This window comes from Volvox carteri, assembly GCF_000143455.1.
Source record: "Volvox carteri f. nagariensis unplaced genomic scaffold VOLCAscaffold_64, whole genome shotgun sequence".
In the NCBI taxonomy this organism is placed as follows: domain Eukaryota; kingdom Viridiplantae; phylum Chlorophyta; class Chlorophyceae; order Chlamydomonadales; family Volvocaceae; genus Volvox; species Volvox carteri.
The window spans coordinates 643,401-658,502 of NW_003307607.1; the positions used below are offsets into that span (position 1 = coordinate 643,401).

Here is a 15,102-nt window from a genome sequence, read left to right on the forward strand (position 1 = left end):
CAACCCCCCCCCCCGGTCATCAAGAGAAGTCCCTCTCCGGGAACAGCGCCGGCGCCACCAGGGTCCACATGTACAGCAGCCCCGTGACCCACTCCGCGGCGGGCTTCACCCAGACACTCGCCCAACCCACATCGATGCGGTCCTTCTCCTAAGGCAGGCCATGGGGGGAGAGGGGAGGGGGAGGGGTGAGGGGAGAGGTGAGGGGAGGGGGGAGGGGAGGGGTGTGCGCGGGGAGGGGAAGCAGGGAGGGGCGACATCGGCGTGAAGGCGCTGGGGGGAGGAAGGCCCAGGAGCGCCCAGGGGCCGTTAGGTGTGTGTGTGTGCGTGTGTTTGTATGCGTGTGTGTATGTGTGTGTGCGTGTGTCAAGGCACGATGCAAAGTCAAGAAGGGAAAACAAATGCCGACTCTTGCAACTCTTGCAAACTACTGCGGCTGATGGAGTCCAAAGCAATGACACGCAACCGCGTGGAGCGGGGTGTGGGGGGAAAGACGAACCACGAACGAGTGAAGCTGCTGGGGTGTGGGGGGAGGAGATGGCTGGCAGCTGGTGCCTTCCACGCGTTTTGTGTACGTGGGTTTCCCGCCTTCCGTTACCCGTCCGCCCACACACACACGGCCTTCCCCAAACCAGGACCTTCCCCTTCCCCCAACCCAAACACACACACGCGCGCGCGCGGAGTGCTTCGGCGGTCTCACCCGTGGGGCGGGTAGCGCCCCCCGGCCTTAACAGGTCCAGTAAGATGTGTAACGAATACACACGCATGTACACACACAAAAACACACACACGCACCTGTGCCACGGTACCCCAGCCCGTCATGAGCATGGCGATGTACATGGAGGCGAGCGCAAAGATGAGGTGGAAGAAGGAGTAGTTGTACGTCACGGGCGTCAGGGAGGTCGCGGCGGCGGTGGAGGGCCTGCATAAGAGGGGGGAAAAGCGGATGGGGAGGGGGGGGGAGGTTGCGAGCGTCGGCACGAAGTGTGTGTGTGGGGGGGGGGGGGAATGGGGGTTTTAGGAACAGCGGCAGCGGCGGTTGTGCACAGGCGGCGGTCGTGGCTGGTCGCCATTCATCATCACCATCTTCGTCATTGTCGTACATCCTCCCATTTGTCTGGGTGTATGCGTGTGCATGCGCCTGTGTATGTGTGTATGTGTGTGCGTGGGCTTTCTGTTCCGATACCAACGGCCCGAACCCTATCCAAATGAAGATCCAACCTATCCGCGATCCCCAACTTTGCTGCACACACTCCCTCCTCCCCCTCCCCCTCCTCCCCCTTCCCCTCCTCCGTCCGCCCTCGTCCGGCATTTCCCTCCCTCCCCTCAACTCGCCACACGTACCGCGCAACACAACCGCCCACAAACCGACAAATCACAGACAGACAGACATGTACACAGACATACACCCACCATGCCCCCCATCCACGCACCTAGCCGGCGGTCCGCCCGTCACTGCCTCTCGGGTCGCCTCTGCAACATCCGGCACCCCGTCCAGTCCCGCACTGGTGAACCCACCACCTCCACCACCACCACCACCTCCAGCCTCCAGCTCCTCTCCCCCCGGGCCCCCGGGCAGTAGCGCCTGGCGCTGAGACAGCGGCTCCCCCTCCTCGGAGCCTTCCAACGTGAACAGCGCCGTGTTGGAGCCCGCGCGGAAGGCCGCATACACCACGGATGCCAGGGTTACGACCATGCCGAGGGCCAGAGTGCCGCCTGGGGAGAGAGGGGTGTGTATGTGTGTGTATGCGTGTGTGTGTATGTGTGTATGTGTGTGTATTGTTAGATATCTTGCCAGGCCTGACGCTGGCCAGCGGCTGCCGCCCAGCCCCAACGAACAAGACCGCCGACAAGCACTTTTCCCCCCTTTGGGGAAGGGGAGGGGCATGAGGGGGGCCCCTGCCCCCTCTCCTGCCCGACACAGAGCCTGAACCGCTGGATGGGGCGTGTGGGTGTGGGTGTGTGTGTTTGGGGTGAGAGGAGGTTAAGAGGAGGGAAGGGGGTTTAGGGGAATGGTACGGCGATGCAGCACAAGGAGCGCCAAAAACAGTCCACTGTGGCCACCCGCGGCCCAAAGCACCCACACCCACATCACATCATCCGCAACCGCCAAAGATGCGCTCTTGGACCTCACCCCCACCCCCTCCCCCCTCCCCACCCAAGACCCAACCAGTGTGCGCATATGCACATGTATATATGTGTATGTATGTATGTATGTATGTATGTATGTATGTATGTATGTATGTATGTATGTATGTATGTATGTATGTGTATATGTTCCAACCCACCCGACGCGGCTGTGAGCCGGTGTCCCAGTCCATTGCACGCGTACTCCCGGGGCTCGGATTGCAGCGCGGAGAAGCACAGGTAGGCCGCGTACAGTGCAATCATGGAGGAAGGGAAGATGGAGCCCTGGGGGGGGTGGGGGAAATCATACGCAAGACGTGCAAGATGGGGTGGGTGGGGGGTGTAAGAGGGGGAAGAGGAACCACAGACGAGTGATGGGTATGAGGAGTGTGTGTGTGTGTAAGGGAATTGTATGCGTACGTAAGATCAATGAGACAGCTACCAACGGCGAGGGGAGGGGGAAGTTGGGCTTCAATCAGGGAAGCGGGGGAAGAGAACGAGAGGGCAGAAAGACACAGGGGTTAGAGAAATGGGACGAACTAGCACCGCGTCTTTAAAACACAACCCCCTCTTCCCCCCTCTTCTTCCCCCCTTCCCAAGCCCGCCGGGCCTAACTAACCCCTCTTCCTCCCTGTCAAATCCTCTTTCACAGCATGCAACAACACACGGCACATGGCACAGATGTCTGTATATGATGTGTGAAACAGGGGGGTATATCTTCACCCTGCGGCAGCTACCCGGCGAAACCCTGCCTTCCCCGGTATTTCGGGGCACCCTCATCCAGTCACCCTAGTCAACTTTTCAGTGGATCGCTCAGGTTCCGCACCCACCACCAGCATCCAACGGAATCTGCCGGATCGACAGCGGCCCAACTCCATTCCTGGTCGGCTCGCGAGTCACCTTTATCCCAGGTCACCACCGTCCATCGACTTGGGGCACTTATACATATCACCATCGGAAGGATTTTCGACTCTTGACAGGTCTCGATCCCGCGATCTCCCGGGGGGCAATGGTCCGTGCCTTACCAGTAGTGTCTAACCTGTATAATACCTAATAGGTCTCTCTATATGTACAGCTCTCGCAAACGCAGACCTAAGCTTTCCCTTCCCCTCAAACCACACATAGACACACTCGCACATACATACAAACACACGTACATACATTCTTACCCCCCGCGCCAGCGGCGCCAGCGACAGCACACTGAATGTCACCACCAGCAGCAGGGTGAGGGTGATGAGGGCGATGTTTAGGGAGCAGGAACCCGCACCGGCCGGTTTGAACCAGTAGTACATGAAGCCTGGGGTAGGGGGGAGGGGAGGGGGGGTTGGGGGGGTTGGGGTGCGGTAGGGGTTTGGACGGGAAGACACTGTAATTGACGGACAAAGCTGCTGCGAATAAAACCCTTTTAAACCCTAATATTTTCTTTAATCGGAAATAAATTATGCATACGTTATGCAAACAAGAAATACGTGCAAAAACGACAAAATGCCTAATGCAACAGCATACATGAGAACATACGCATACACATGCAGACATTCATACCTGCCAGCGTCAGTGTGCTGCCGTACCCCACGCACGTGAGGCCCATGAGGCCGTACAGCCAGCGGTCGTCGTCCTCCCCGTTCGCCACCCAGCTGTCGTTCCAACCCTGACAGGGGACGGGTCGGACACGAAACATACAGACACACAGACAATTAGGCAAGCAAAGCATATTATAAACTAGGGTAGTCAGTTTCTTCGAAGAAGCCGAAAAGGGCTCTCGGCCCCTCGGTGCAGCCAGTCACCCCGCAGTATTCCGTACGGGAGGCTGTACGGCACTGGGCTGCAACTGAAGGTAGGCACACCAGCATATAGCACACCGTCACACAAGGGAGCATGGCCTAACATAACCGCTAAGCAAGGAAAATCTCTTTTCCCATATCGCCGTACCGACCTGTACGAAGTCCAGCAAGATGATCATCTGGATGACCAGGAACACGCCCGAACCCACACGAGCCATCCAGCCTGCGTTGGCAATCAGGTGAAAGGTAAGGAGAGGAGGAGAGAGAGAGAGAGAGAGAGGTAGGACGGGATGGGGGATGGGAAATTAAACCACTGGATGAATAATATAAACGTTAGAATATATTCATCCACGTGACAGCAAAGGACAAACAACCAAATTAAAGCTAGGATGATAATGATGATATCGATAATTATAACGTTGATGATGGCGGCGATGATGATGATGACGTCGTTTCCTTGGCGTTGTCTGAAACACAGACAAGCAGGTCATGCGCCATGTGACGTGATGGACCTGGACCAGTTCAAAGTCCGGTTCTAAGTCCGGAGTTAATGGGTTACGTCAGGGGTAGATTAGGCGGCCAGCGCGCTGTTCATATGGGGGAGCAGGACGTTGGAAGAACGTGGCAGGAGGGGAGGAGGACGTTGTTGTGACTCACTGTAGGCGTTCAAGACCCCGTTGGGAAACAGGAAGGGCAGTGCGGTGAAGAGGAGCCACAGCGCCAGCTTCAGCAGAGGGTGTGCGTGGTGCAGATAGCGATCGCGCTTATCGCCCCTGAACTTGACACCAATCGTGGCCAGCGACATGCAGGCGAAGAAGAGCTACGCGGGAGGAAGGTAGGATGGTGTTTCAAGAGGGATGGCCGTGGAAGGGGACTCAAACCCCTGACGACGGGCGTTGCCAAGGCCAGGAGGATTACTTTCATAAACATAGCGCTCCAAGGAGTCCTTCAGGCAAGGATAGCGTTCCAGGCAAAAATTGGCTGAAGCAGGGTTTCCCAGGTAGACTACTCACAAAGTTGCCCATGCTGACACGGTATACTGCCTGCTGTCCAAACCATTTGTCCATGTCCACTGCCGTCACATCCTTGACAATCCCTGCGTTGTGGGTGGTTGGAAGCTGCGATGTCGGAAATCCTTCGCAGGGCCTCACAAACTAAAAGCCTGTAATATGTAGCGAAGCAATACAATGCAAGGCCTAATACTAATAGAGGTTCCTGAAATTGTTGCGTGGGAGAGAATCTCACAAGGAATTTTCTGAAGGATGGGAGTCGCAAAGTCACGTAGAATCCAAGCTACGATCATAGCAAGGAAGAACAACACCGACCAGGCGACCCTTGCGCTGTGCCGCAGCACCTCATGCGACGCGCACTGACAGGCGGTGCATGCGGCATAAGTCGCAAGCTGCGCAGCGCAGCTGCCCAAATATCCTCCAAGAAACATTTATCGTGAAAGCACCGTCAAGGAGCTCGGTACAGTTCTATCCTCTCATGGACAACCTATGGTGGCAGATGCTATCGAAACAAACGAGTTTTTCGTAGCTTCCGCTAAAGTTTCAGTTGAATATGTACGTACTTACAACGCTCAGACATCACCATAATAAAATGTTGCGCTGCAAACTTGGAATCCTGCCAGAGCTCATACCGTTGTACGATAAAAACTCAGTAAATCACCTCCCAACACTACTGCCCACCTCCGCGGTCGACGGTCCTCGCTGCTCGCACGCAGTGGCCGTACCACAATCCCACTTCTTTTGTGTCACCATCTCCAGAGCTGTTCCCTCTTCAACAGTAGAAAAGTCAGCGGCTGACCCTGATTACTCGAGGTCATCCCTTATACGAGCAAGCAGCCATACTGTAATTATCAAGCTGCTGGTGGGCTATGGCCTTGACAAGAGCGGCATAGTGACAAGCTTTCGCGTGTCGACCTTCACAACCTCTTCGCAGCTCGGGGCATCTGGTGAGATTCCGGCAATTCTGTAATACGGGAGGCCTTAAAGCGCGTGGCGAGGTGTGGCCGATGCCGCACAGCTCCACGCACTACCACTACTACGCACTCTCGCGCCACCACCGCTACCGCCATCATCATCGTAATAGACGCCAAGAGCTCGCCTGACACCGCAGCTCTTAAACCCATCCCGAACCTGAACCCTTCATATGTACAATACGAAGGTCCCGTATCGACAATCTACTTTCTCTTCAATCTACATGCACAAAAGATGCTGTCGCCGCGGCACTGCTCTTCGCTTTCATGGCTCCCAAACAAGTTCCGGTTCGCCCGCTTCCGCCGCCACTGCCGCAGCAGCAGCCAGCCCCAACACCGCGGTGTTACTGCCGCCGCCGCCGCCGCCGCCGCCGCTGGCAAGTGCTGGCGTCGCGCCCGCCGCCGCCACTTGGAACCCCGACGCGCGCCCATGCTGATCCGACACGTACCCCCCGTCGCCCATCTCAATCCCCCGCCGTACAGACCCCACCATAAGGCCCGCATGAAGCGCAGCCCCCAGCGCCACGGCCGTCTGCTCGTCCGTCCGTACGCGACGTCATCGGGCCAAATTCGCCAAAACCAAAACACAAAACCGAACCGAACACACACGCGCGGAGCACAGGCGGGTGAGGGAGAGAGGGAAGCACAAGGGGGGAGGGGGTGGGGAGTGTCGTGTTTGTGAGGGTTTGTCGGGTTTGCCTGGATTGGGAAGGGATCAGATGGCCTACTAGCACAGCCGTGTAATGCGCCGCGGGTAGGCAGTGAGAGAGGGTGCGACGGCGGGCGGGGGGGTGGAGGGGTAACCATATGCGCGAAAAAGTGAGGTGTGGACTGCCGGGTGTCCATGAGGTCCGAACGAAACTGCCTAGGGAGTCCTAAAGGAGGAGGGGGTATGGCAGCAGGAGGCAGGTATGTAGGCAAGACAAACGTGAGGGGCCAGGGAGTCCGACAACAGGGGCAAGGATACAGCTCTACCGACGGGGCCCTTCCCCGGTCTGGCCCCTCGGAGCCCTAAGTGTCCTATTTAGGCTCATGTTGCAGCTACATCTTACACCTTCCTGGAACCTCTTACCTCCGGATCCACACCCTCCCGTACAGACAGGCCAGTAACCTGAAGCAGCAATGGCAGTAGCAGCACCAGTAGTAGCAGCAAAAACAGCAATAGCAGCAGTAATTTTGCACCGATAGCACCAGTACTACCGATGATACGAGGGGGGAACGTGGACAGGGAGGGTTCCACACTAAAAGCCACAGGTCACGAGGGTGGTGGGATCCGGAGCGTCAGACGCTCAGGTCCTAACCACGGTACGACACTAAAAAACACCGCACGGCGGGCCCCAGGCTGGCTAAGAGTGCTGCGGGGTCAGTGGCTCACCGCCACGGATTCATACCGAGGTTATGGACTCCATTATAACAAAACGGTACCCCGGGGGCGACGGGGACTACAGACGCTGCTGAGTTTGGGGGTGCTCGGCGCGGGGGCGACATAGATATACAGGTTTACCCACATTGCTGTTGCTGTTGTTGCACCAAAGCGTGGTAGAATAGGAGATAGGAGTGCGCACGTCAACAGTGACAGGTGTGACACGTCCTACGTTCGAATCAAGCAACAGCAGCTGCCCTATTAACCTAATAACCTACGGGGGAAGGCCCTTTTCCTTGGCGACGTCCTTGCCTATTTAGGCTCCCAAAGGCCAGAGACCTCCATCCCCCACATTCTCCCAGCAATCTACAATTGCACGTGTGTACGGCAGCATACCAAAGCAGCTACGCGTACATATATACACACACACAGAGCGTCATCTCTCCGCATCCGTTTCGTACCTTGGTGATGTAATCCCGTACAACGGGCAACCGCGTTGCGGCGCCAACCAACACCAGACCGGTCAACCGCCGCGGCGGCGCGACGTACTTCGCCGCCGAAGCAGAAGCTGCTGTCGTACCACCGCCTCCGCCGCAGCCATCGTGGTCACCAGCTGCTGCTGCCGCCGCCGCCGCCGCCGGCTGTGGCGGGAAGATAGAGAACTCCCATGCTGCTGCTCCCTCGCGACGCCCCGGGCCCTCCAAATCCGGAGAGCTGCCGCTCGAGCCCGAACAGACACTGGATCCAGATTTAAACCCAGACTGGGATCCAGAACCAGATCCACACCCTCGTGGATCCAGATCCGGTGGAAGATGGCCCCCCAGCTGAGTGCGTGTGGCCAGCGCCAGCTCCTCGAGGGGCCACCACATTCGATGGAGCAAGGGTCTGACACATTTCGCCATTTCCGTTATTCAGTTTTTTCCGTTGAAATTGATTTCAACGGCCAACGGCCCCGTAACGGTACACACACACAGGATCACAAGGACGGCAGACGGGAGGGTGGGAATCAATATTACATGCAAAGTGGATGGATGGGATGAAATAGATGAGATGGACGCATGCACGTAGCGAAGAGGCAAAAGCAGAGGGGCTGGATGGCTCATTAGTCGTACGTAACAAGCGAAGGAGGACGGAGCAGAGGAGGACGGAGTCCCTGAGAGCAGGAGTGGAGGAGAACAAGGAGAAGAAGAGAAAGGAGGAGGAGAACAGTGTCTCTCCGAGGGGCCCCCCCTGGGCCCGGCACCAACCGCCGCGTGCTGCACCATACTCATCACCACTACCACCACCACCATCATCATGGCCGCCTTACCCGCACCACCCCTTGACCCCGCCCCTCCCAAAGGGGCCGGTTACGAAGAGCGACGCAGAGAATGGGGCTAGAAGAGGACGGGGTCTGCGTCCTCTTCTAGCAGACCTCTAGCGTCCTCTTCTGGCAGCCAGCCAGCCGGCCAGCCCGGTCCATATGCCGGCATGCGAGCTTGCAAGCCAGGACCAGCTCCATATCTCATAACCGAAAACAGTCCACCAGCCCGCGAACAGCGCACAACGGCCCGCAGGCAGTAACAACCGCCCATCCCCCAATGCATGTGCGTGAGAGGGGGGGAAGGGGGGGTTGCATGGTGGGTGCCCCTGCCCCGCCAGCCTGCCACTTTTGCCCCCACCTGCCCTACATGCCCGCCTCTCTCCTAGCTCTGAACCACACAAACCCTATATCCCTTTTTTTCTTCTTCTCCCAAATAAATGATATACAAACAAATAAACGGTCTTAACCACCAACTAACCTGACGAGCTCCTCAAACGTCTCCGCACTGAGTTCGGTCTCCGTCAGGCCCTCCTCCCGCTGCTGCTGCTCATGACGGTGATCATCATGACGGTGATGACAGGTAGGCACCCCGACCTTAACAGACACGCAACTGCTGCTGCTACTGCTGCTGCTGCTACTGCTGCTGCTGCTACTGCTGCTGCTGCTACTGCTGCTACTGCTGCTGCTGCTACTGCTGCTGCTGCTACTGCTGCTGCTGCTACTGCTGCTACTGCTGCTGCTGCTACTGCTGCTGCTACTGCTACTATCGCTTGCGCTGCGGCCGGTCGCAGCAGTGCTGCTGGCGCTGCTACTGCCGGCGCGAGTCGCAGCTATGGCCTCGCTAAGAGCTAGCTTGGCTGCCTCCGCAGCACGAAGGAGGGCCAAAGAGGAGGTGGCGGATGAGGTGAAGGCGGGGGTGGGGGTAATGGAGGACGAGGACGAGGATGCAACGGTGGTAGAGGAAGAGCAAGAGTCCGCAGTGGCGGTTAAGGAGTTGGTGATGTTGTTATTGCCATGCAAATGGGGTTGGGATTCGGATTGCTGTTGTTGTTGTTGTTGCTGTTGCTGTTGGTGGGGGTGGGGGTGCCCCCTCCCTTCCGTCTGCATTGCCAGCCAGTCCGCCACGGCGGCGGTGAAGTCGTCGCCGCCAAGAAAGTTATCACCCGACGTCGACAGAACCTGCGGTAGAGCGGTACGGCAATGGTACGGCATCACCACCGGCAGCAGCAGGAGGTACAAGAACATGTGCGGCGGCGCGGGAGTTCCCTATCCAACTCCAAACAATGGGGTCCCCCTGAGCCGTATACGGAGCCGTATACGGAGCCGTATACGGAGCTGTACCCATTTCGTGGCCCGCTTTCTATCCCTTCTCGTCCCTCTCATTTCTTTTCCCGCACACCCTCTCTCCCTCTGCCTTTGTGACGGTCTCCTCGACTCGGCAGTCAAGGACTTGGACACGTATTATCGGCAGTTACCGATTTCGGATGCACGGCAAAGTTGGTGGAGTTTAGACACGTCCGCAAAGTTGATGCTCCCTGGCGAGTGGTCGCATCGACATCTTATGGAAGCTGTCATTGTGCTGTGCACGCGTGCACATAAAACACACTCTCCCTCCATTTCCCAGGGCTCCATTCCCCCGCCCCTACCCACCTCCATGATACCCTCAAACGCCTCCACCACTGTCAGATCCAGCGTACCGCCACCTAAATCGTACACCAAAAGTACATCGTACGGCACTTGCGGCGAGCCGAAGCCGTACGCCATGGCCGCAGCGATGGGCTCTGCGTGCGGGTGTGTGGGGCACGGAGCAGGCAACCGCGGCCAGGGGAAGCGGGCGGGTGTAGGGCTTGAGAGGACGGGAAGATGAAAACACGCACATACATACATATATACATACATACATACATACGCGTGGTAATGTCGACCCAACTTAACACACGTACCCGCAGCTTCCCTCTGCAGCTGTCGTTCTCTCCTGCACTTGACTTTGCATTACCGGTTACCCCACCGGTTATTCCCACCGTCCTCTCTCCCTTACACACCTCCCCACACACAACACCTCCCTCACCTCACCCTGCAGGAGGCTCACACGCTGCAAGCCCGCGGCCCGGGCCGCCTCCGAAACCGCTCGCCGCTGAGTCGGGCCGAAGTGCGCCGGTACGGTAATGACGGCATCCAGAACCTAATGAAGGAGGACGATCAAGGAGGACGAGCAACGAGGTCGAAGATCAAGGGGGGAAATCACACTTAAGATAAAGTGGTAAGATAAATGGCTTGAACCTATTTGAAATTTGGGCTCTGTTATTGTTTTTACAAAAATAAAGGATGTATTTTCTCTGTAAGTCGAATAAATATGAATAAGCCAACTAAATATGATGATGATGATGGTGATGACGATGACGGTGATGTGAGAAACGAAGGGGGATTGACCACCAACTGACGTCCGAAACCGCAGGCCTCTCCTTTAGGAAGAAATGGCCTGCCGAGTTGGATGACAGATGCCAAAAGCAAACACTCGAACGGGGGAAAAGATAACTGCCGACAACCCAAAGAAAGGGGGGAGGGCGTACGTCACCCTACAGGAAGGAAAAGCGGCGGAGCGAGGACTGTTGTAACGGAAGATACACATACACACACGGCGAAACTTTAATTAGAAACATACATACGTACGTACGTCAAAAGACATACACACCTACCTCCACAGTGCTGACACACCGCCGATCCCCCCCTCCGCCTCCCCCCGCTGTCCCAGTCGCCACCCCACCCTCCCCCAGCTCCTCCCCCAGCTGCTGCTGTTGTCGTACAATTTGTCGTTCCAGAAAGGTGCGTGCCCGCGACACGAGATGACGCAGCAAGTGGGAGCTGATCTGTGTGTATGGGTGGGGGGGGATGGAGGTTAGGTTGGGTTGGGGGTGGGGTGGGGGGAAAGACGAACCACGAACGAGTGAAGCTGCTGCCAAGGAAAGAGTCTACAATAAGTGGGTTGTGGGGAAGTTTGGAAAAATGTGCGTGCGTGTATGGGGTGTATGGGGTGGGGAAAACACAGCCCCCCTTGGTCGCCTCCAGGGAGAGACACGCCCCGCCTGGAGCTGTGCTCCTGGGGCCCCCCCGGGGGCAGGAAGCTCCCTGGAGCGTCCAGCTCGCATGTAAGCTGCTACAGACCTATGGACGATAAAAGTTTTACGTACGTTTTTGTCTCCCCCCTTCCCCCTCCCCCTCCCGCACCGTCGGCAGTTGCTTCATCGACCTTTCGACAACCATACAAGAAGTTTTCAGACGAAGAAACCCACCCACCCACCCCATGCGATGAATGTGGTGGGCATGGGGTAGGGGCTACTACTCCAGGGAGGTTAGGAAGGGAGGGGAATGACACTTTGCGCGAACGAGGTGGTATCATCACCTCTGCCAAAACGACCACAGACAACCCCCCAATCGTCTCAACAAGCAAAGCATGGCATGACATGAGGTGAGATGATATGACTTGACAGAAAAGAACAGTAATAAAACCTTACATCTCACCTCCTGTAGTGTCAGGTCACGACCAAATGCCGGACAGGACACCTGCACACAGCCGTCAGGTCCCTCAACAAGAGAGTAGCTCCGAAACCGGCGCTGCCGCTGCCGCTGCTGATCATAACCCGCTAAAACCTCATCCTCCCGCGAAAGCCTCGGCTCCCCCGGCGTCATGCTGGAGGTCGGAGGCCGCGACGACGGTATGTACGGCGACTGCTCGTCCCGCTCCTGTACGACTTCCCTGTGCAGGAAGAGTATGAGGAGGAAGGGGGGGAAAGGGGATTCGATCCCCCCATGAATATGCGGCCCATGCACATCCGGAGGCCCCCCTCCCTGCACGCTCAGCTCCCCAGCCTCCCTCTCTAGCTAAAAGAAACCCACCACTAACCCAACCCTACGGTGTTTTTCCTTTCACCGTGGATTCCTAACCGTTGCTGGTAACTACCCAACCGGACAACCCCCGCGTGTCGCCGTACACATCCGCGCCTAAGCCTCTACTCGGTCCGCTGTCCGTACACACAGCGCCGCTTATACCTGTACGTACGGCCCATTAGCCGTTTGATGCCGTAAAATGCGTTGGCGGGATCCGATTCTGCTGCTGCGGCGGCCTCCTCCCCCACCAGTACGGAACCGTCCTGTTTGTGTTCGTTTGTATGTATGTATGCATGCATGTGTGGGGGGTGTTGGGGATTAGGATTTTACTTGTTGGAAGGGGCGAGTGCCGCGGGCGGTCAAGGTGGGCTCGCAGGATGCATAGCCGTGGCTAAAAGGCGAGTGCTTAGGAAGAAAAAGGCGCCAACCCCCAAAAAGGGGGTGAAGGAATTCGGCCTTTCTTTTTCTGTCCACGGCGGAGCGGCAAACGTACGTATTGTTATTGTTGTTACAGAGTGGGAGGGTTCTGGGCCACTTGAACACATGTACACACGTACTTGAATAAATGTACGTATGGGGTAGAAGGGTCGGGATCGGGATTGGGATCGGGCGGGTGATGGTGTGGGGCTATGTTTCCTATGTCACCGCAAAACCCACCTGCCGTACAAACACAACGGACGGTATCACGGCACGCCCCTTCTCGTCCTCCACCACCATCGGCCTGAAACAAGAGTGAGGTAAGTATAATACCAGGCAAAAAGTACTCAGGGAGATGCCAAGGGAGCTGAACCCTTCCTACAGTAAGTGTGCGGGTAAGACGTGAAGCAGGGACGGGGGGGAGGGAAATCACCATAGACGTGCGCAACATGCAAGTAAAAACAGTTAAATGCCGATGGAGGAGGACAGGACGGGGGGAGGAGAAGCACGCAGGGGGCCAGCAGAGGTAAGACGAGCAAAGAAGACAAATTAAAACAAAGTATTAATCAACAGACTGGTGGCGAGGTCGCAAAGGTGGATGTGGGTATGTGTTGGCAAAATGAGAATTTTCTAAAAGAGCGAACCCTGACAAGTGTGATAAAACACGAGAACGATTTGAAACCTGGATTTGAACTGAGTACAGAGATGAAATTCGCGAGTGAATGCCTAGTACAACACCACCACAGGAGCTAATTTTGGCTTTCAGACCCCCGCGGTGGTGGGGCCACAACTCGGCGCCATGTTTTCCTTCGCTCACCCACCCCTGCCATGCCCTCCTAAACGTTTTTTCGTTCGCAGGTCATTCTTAAACGCGCGGAACGCACCTGCCGTCAGGCCCCGCCACTGCTATCGCGCTGGTGGTGGTACCCAGGTCGATTCCCACGGCCGCCTGCAAAAAAACAAAAAAAACATTTCGCCAAAAAGGAAAGGTTGAAATGCCGGCAGGCACAAAACAAAACCGGGTGTATAGGAATTTCGTTGACGGGGATCCCAACACGTGTAGCAAAAAAAGGCTAGAACCCCAAAAAGGCAAGAATCCAACTGACAAAGTACGGCGTCAACAACTGCCGAAGTATTACTCGTAGCTGAAATGCATTGCTGCGTGGCGTTGCAGCTGCTGCTGCTGCTGCTGTTGCTGGTTTCGCCAAGATGTTCTGTAATCTTTGTAATCGCAGTCACAGTTACCGTCTGCCATCATCACATCTTAACCTCGTCCTTCGTTGATTCGTTCGTTCGTTTCCGCAGGCTCGTGCAGATGCCCAGGGCGGGCCCAGAATGACCTTTAGGAGGTCCGGAAGACACAGACCCGGAAGAGCATCGCGACGACAAGTAACAGTTTCAGGAGGGCTCATGATGTCACACACGTGAAACATGCGAAGTAACCCGTAAGACGCCAAAGCCAAACACGCCAAGTCCCCAGTAGAAAAGAGACTTCTACGGAATCAGCTGTATGCAGTTAGCAGGGCTGCATGGCTGGTAATTTTTATTGAAGGCGATGGGGAAAAGCAGCTGAAGCGCCTCACCCTGATAGCGTTTGCACCTCTGGCACCGTTGCTACTGCTGCTGTTGTCGCTCGAATCCCTACTGCCATCGGCTTTATTGCTATTGGTGCGGCTAATGCCGGCAGATGAAAACGGGAGCCGCTTCTTCCTTCCGCCCCCTTGTTGGACTTGGCATTGCCCGATGCGAAGGGGGCGTGAAGAAGGGCAACAGAGACCATCCCAAGGAGATGTTGTACTGAGCGAGCGTCGCCAGCCAGCGGGAACTTGTATGCTTGCACGCAACGCACGCATGCTGCCTTGGCAAGCGAAGTTAAGAGCCGCCGCTGGGAACACGGGCAACTCGCACGTCGGCGCGTGGAGTAAGTTGCAAGTAGAAAAGCGCCTATGGGCTCACGAACATCGCGTTAGCCACATGAACTCGTACTCCTTCCGTTGCTTATTACGCTGCAAAGGTTAAGGCAACGGAGAAGGAACGGCAGATAGACAGTGTTGTCGCCGCGACTGCGAGGCGATGTTGTAGTTTCTCCTGCTCCAGGTACAGAACGGATTTGTAATCAATGGTCAACCCTAAGCGGACCAACTTGCCAGCCAAGCTATGCGCCGTGCGCTTTTCTAACTTCTTGTACGGTGCTTCGCCGTTCTTGATGGACGTGAAAGGCAGTACCGGCAGGGCAGGAAAACGCATA

The 15,102-nt window shown here is 56.6% G+C and overlaps 3 protein-coding genes across 3 annotated transcripts; 1 reads left to right on the plus strand and 2 right to left on the minus strand.

Moving 5' to 3' along the window:
• Positions 1 to 19: 19 nt before the first annotated feature.
• VOLCADRAFT_83749 (uncharacterized protein) lies at positions 20 to 5,444 on the minus strand (the record flags this gene model as incomplete). The annotated part of the gene is made up of 10 exons (XM_002956714.1): positions 5,151 to 5,444; positions 4,919 to 5,001; positions 4,563 to 4,725; positions 4,058 to 4,128; positions 3,667 to 3,772; positions 3,294 to 3,421; positions 2,286 to 2,409; positions 1,596 to 1,713; positions 787 to 919; positions 20 to 145 (listed from the first exon to the last, which is right to left on the minus strand). The coding sequence occupies exons 1-10, from the start codon at positions 5,344 to 5,346 to the stop codon at positions 20 to 22; spliced, it is 1,248 nt and encodes a 415-aa protein (XP_002956760.1). The 5' UTR covers positions 5,347 to 5,444.
• A 63-nt stretch (positions 5,445 to 5,507) lies between these two features.
• VOLCADRAFT_97781 (uncharacterized protein) lies at positions 5,508 to 7,001 on the plus strand (the record flags this gene model as incomplete). Its single annotated transcript, XM_002956685.1, has 4 exons — positions 5,508 to 5,862; positions 5,934 to 6,174; positions 6,370 to 6,512; positions 6,985 to 7,001. 4 exons carry the CDS (start codon positions 5,508 to 5,510, stop codon positions 6,999 to 7,001), a joined length of 756 nt encoding a protein of 251 aa, XP_002956731.1.
• Positions 7,002 to 7,772: 771 nt separating this feature from the next.
• hsp70F (heat shock protein Hsp70F) lies at positions 7,773 to 15,101 on the minus strand (the record flags this gene model as incomplete). The annotated part of the gene is made up of 12 exons (XM_002956715.1): positions 7,773 to 8,073; positions 9,031 to 9,095; positions 10,203 to 10,333; positions 10,626 to 10,734; positions 11,249 to 11,419; positions 12,072 to 12,306; positions 12,600 to 12,700; positions 13,095 to 13,158; positions 13,739 to 13,803; positions 14,438 to 14,651; positions 14,811 to 14,860; positions 14,994 to 15,101. The coding sequence occupies 12 exons, from the start codon at positions 15,099 to 15,101 to the stop codon at positions 7,773 to 7,775; spliced, it is 1,614 nt and encodes a 537-aa protein (XP_002956761.1).
• Between the last annotated feature and the right edge of the window lies 1 nt (position 15,102).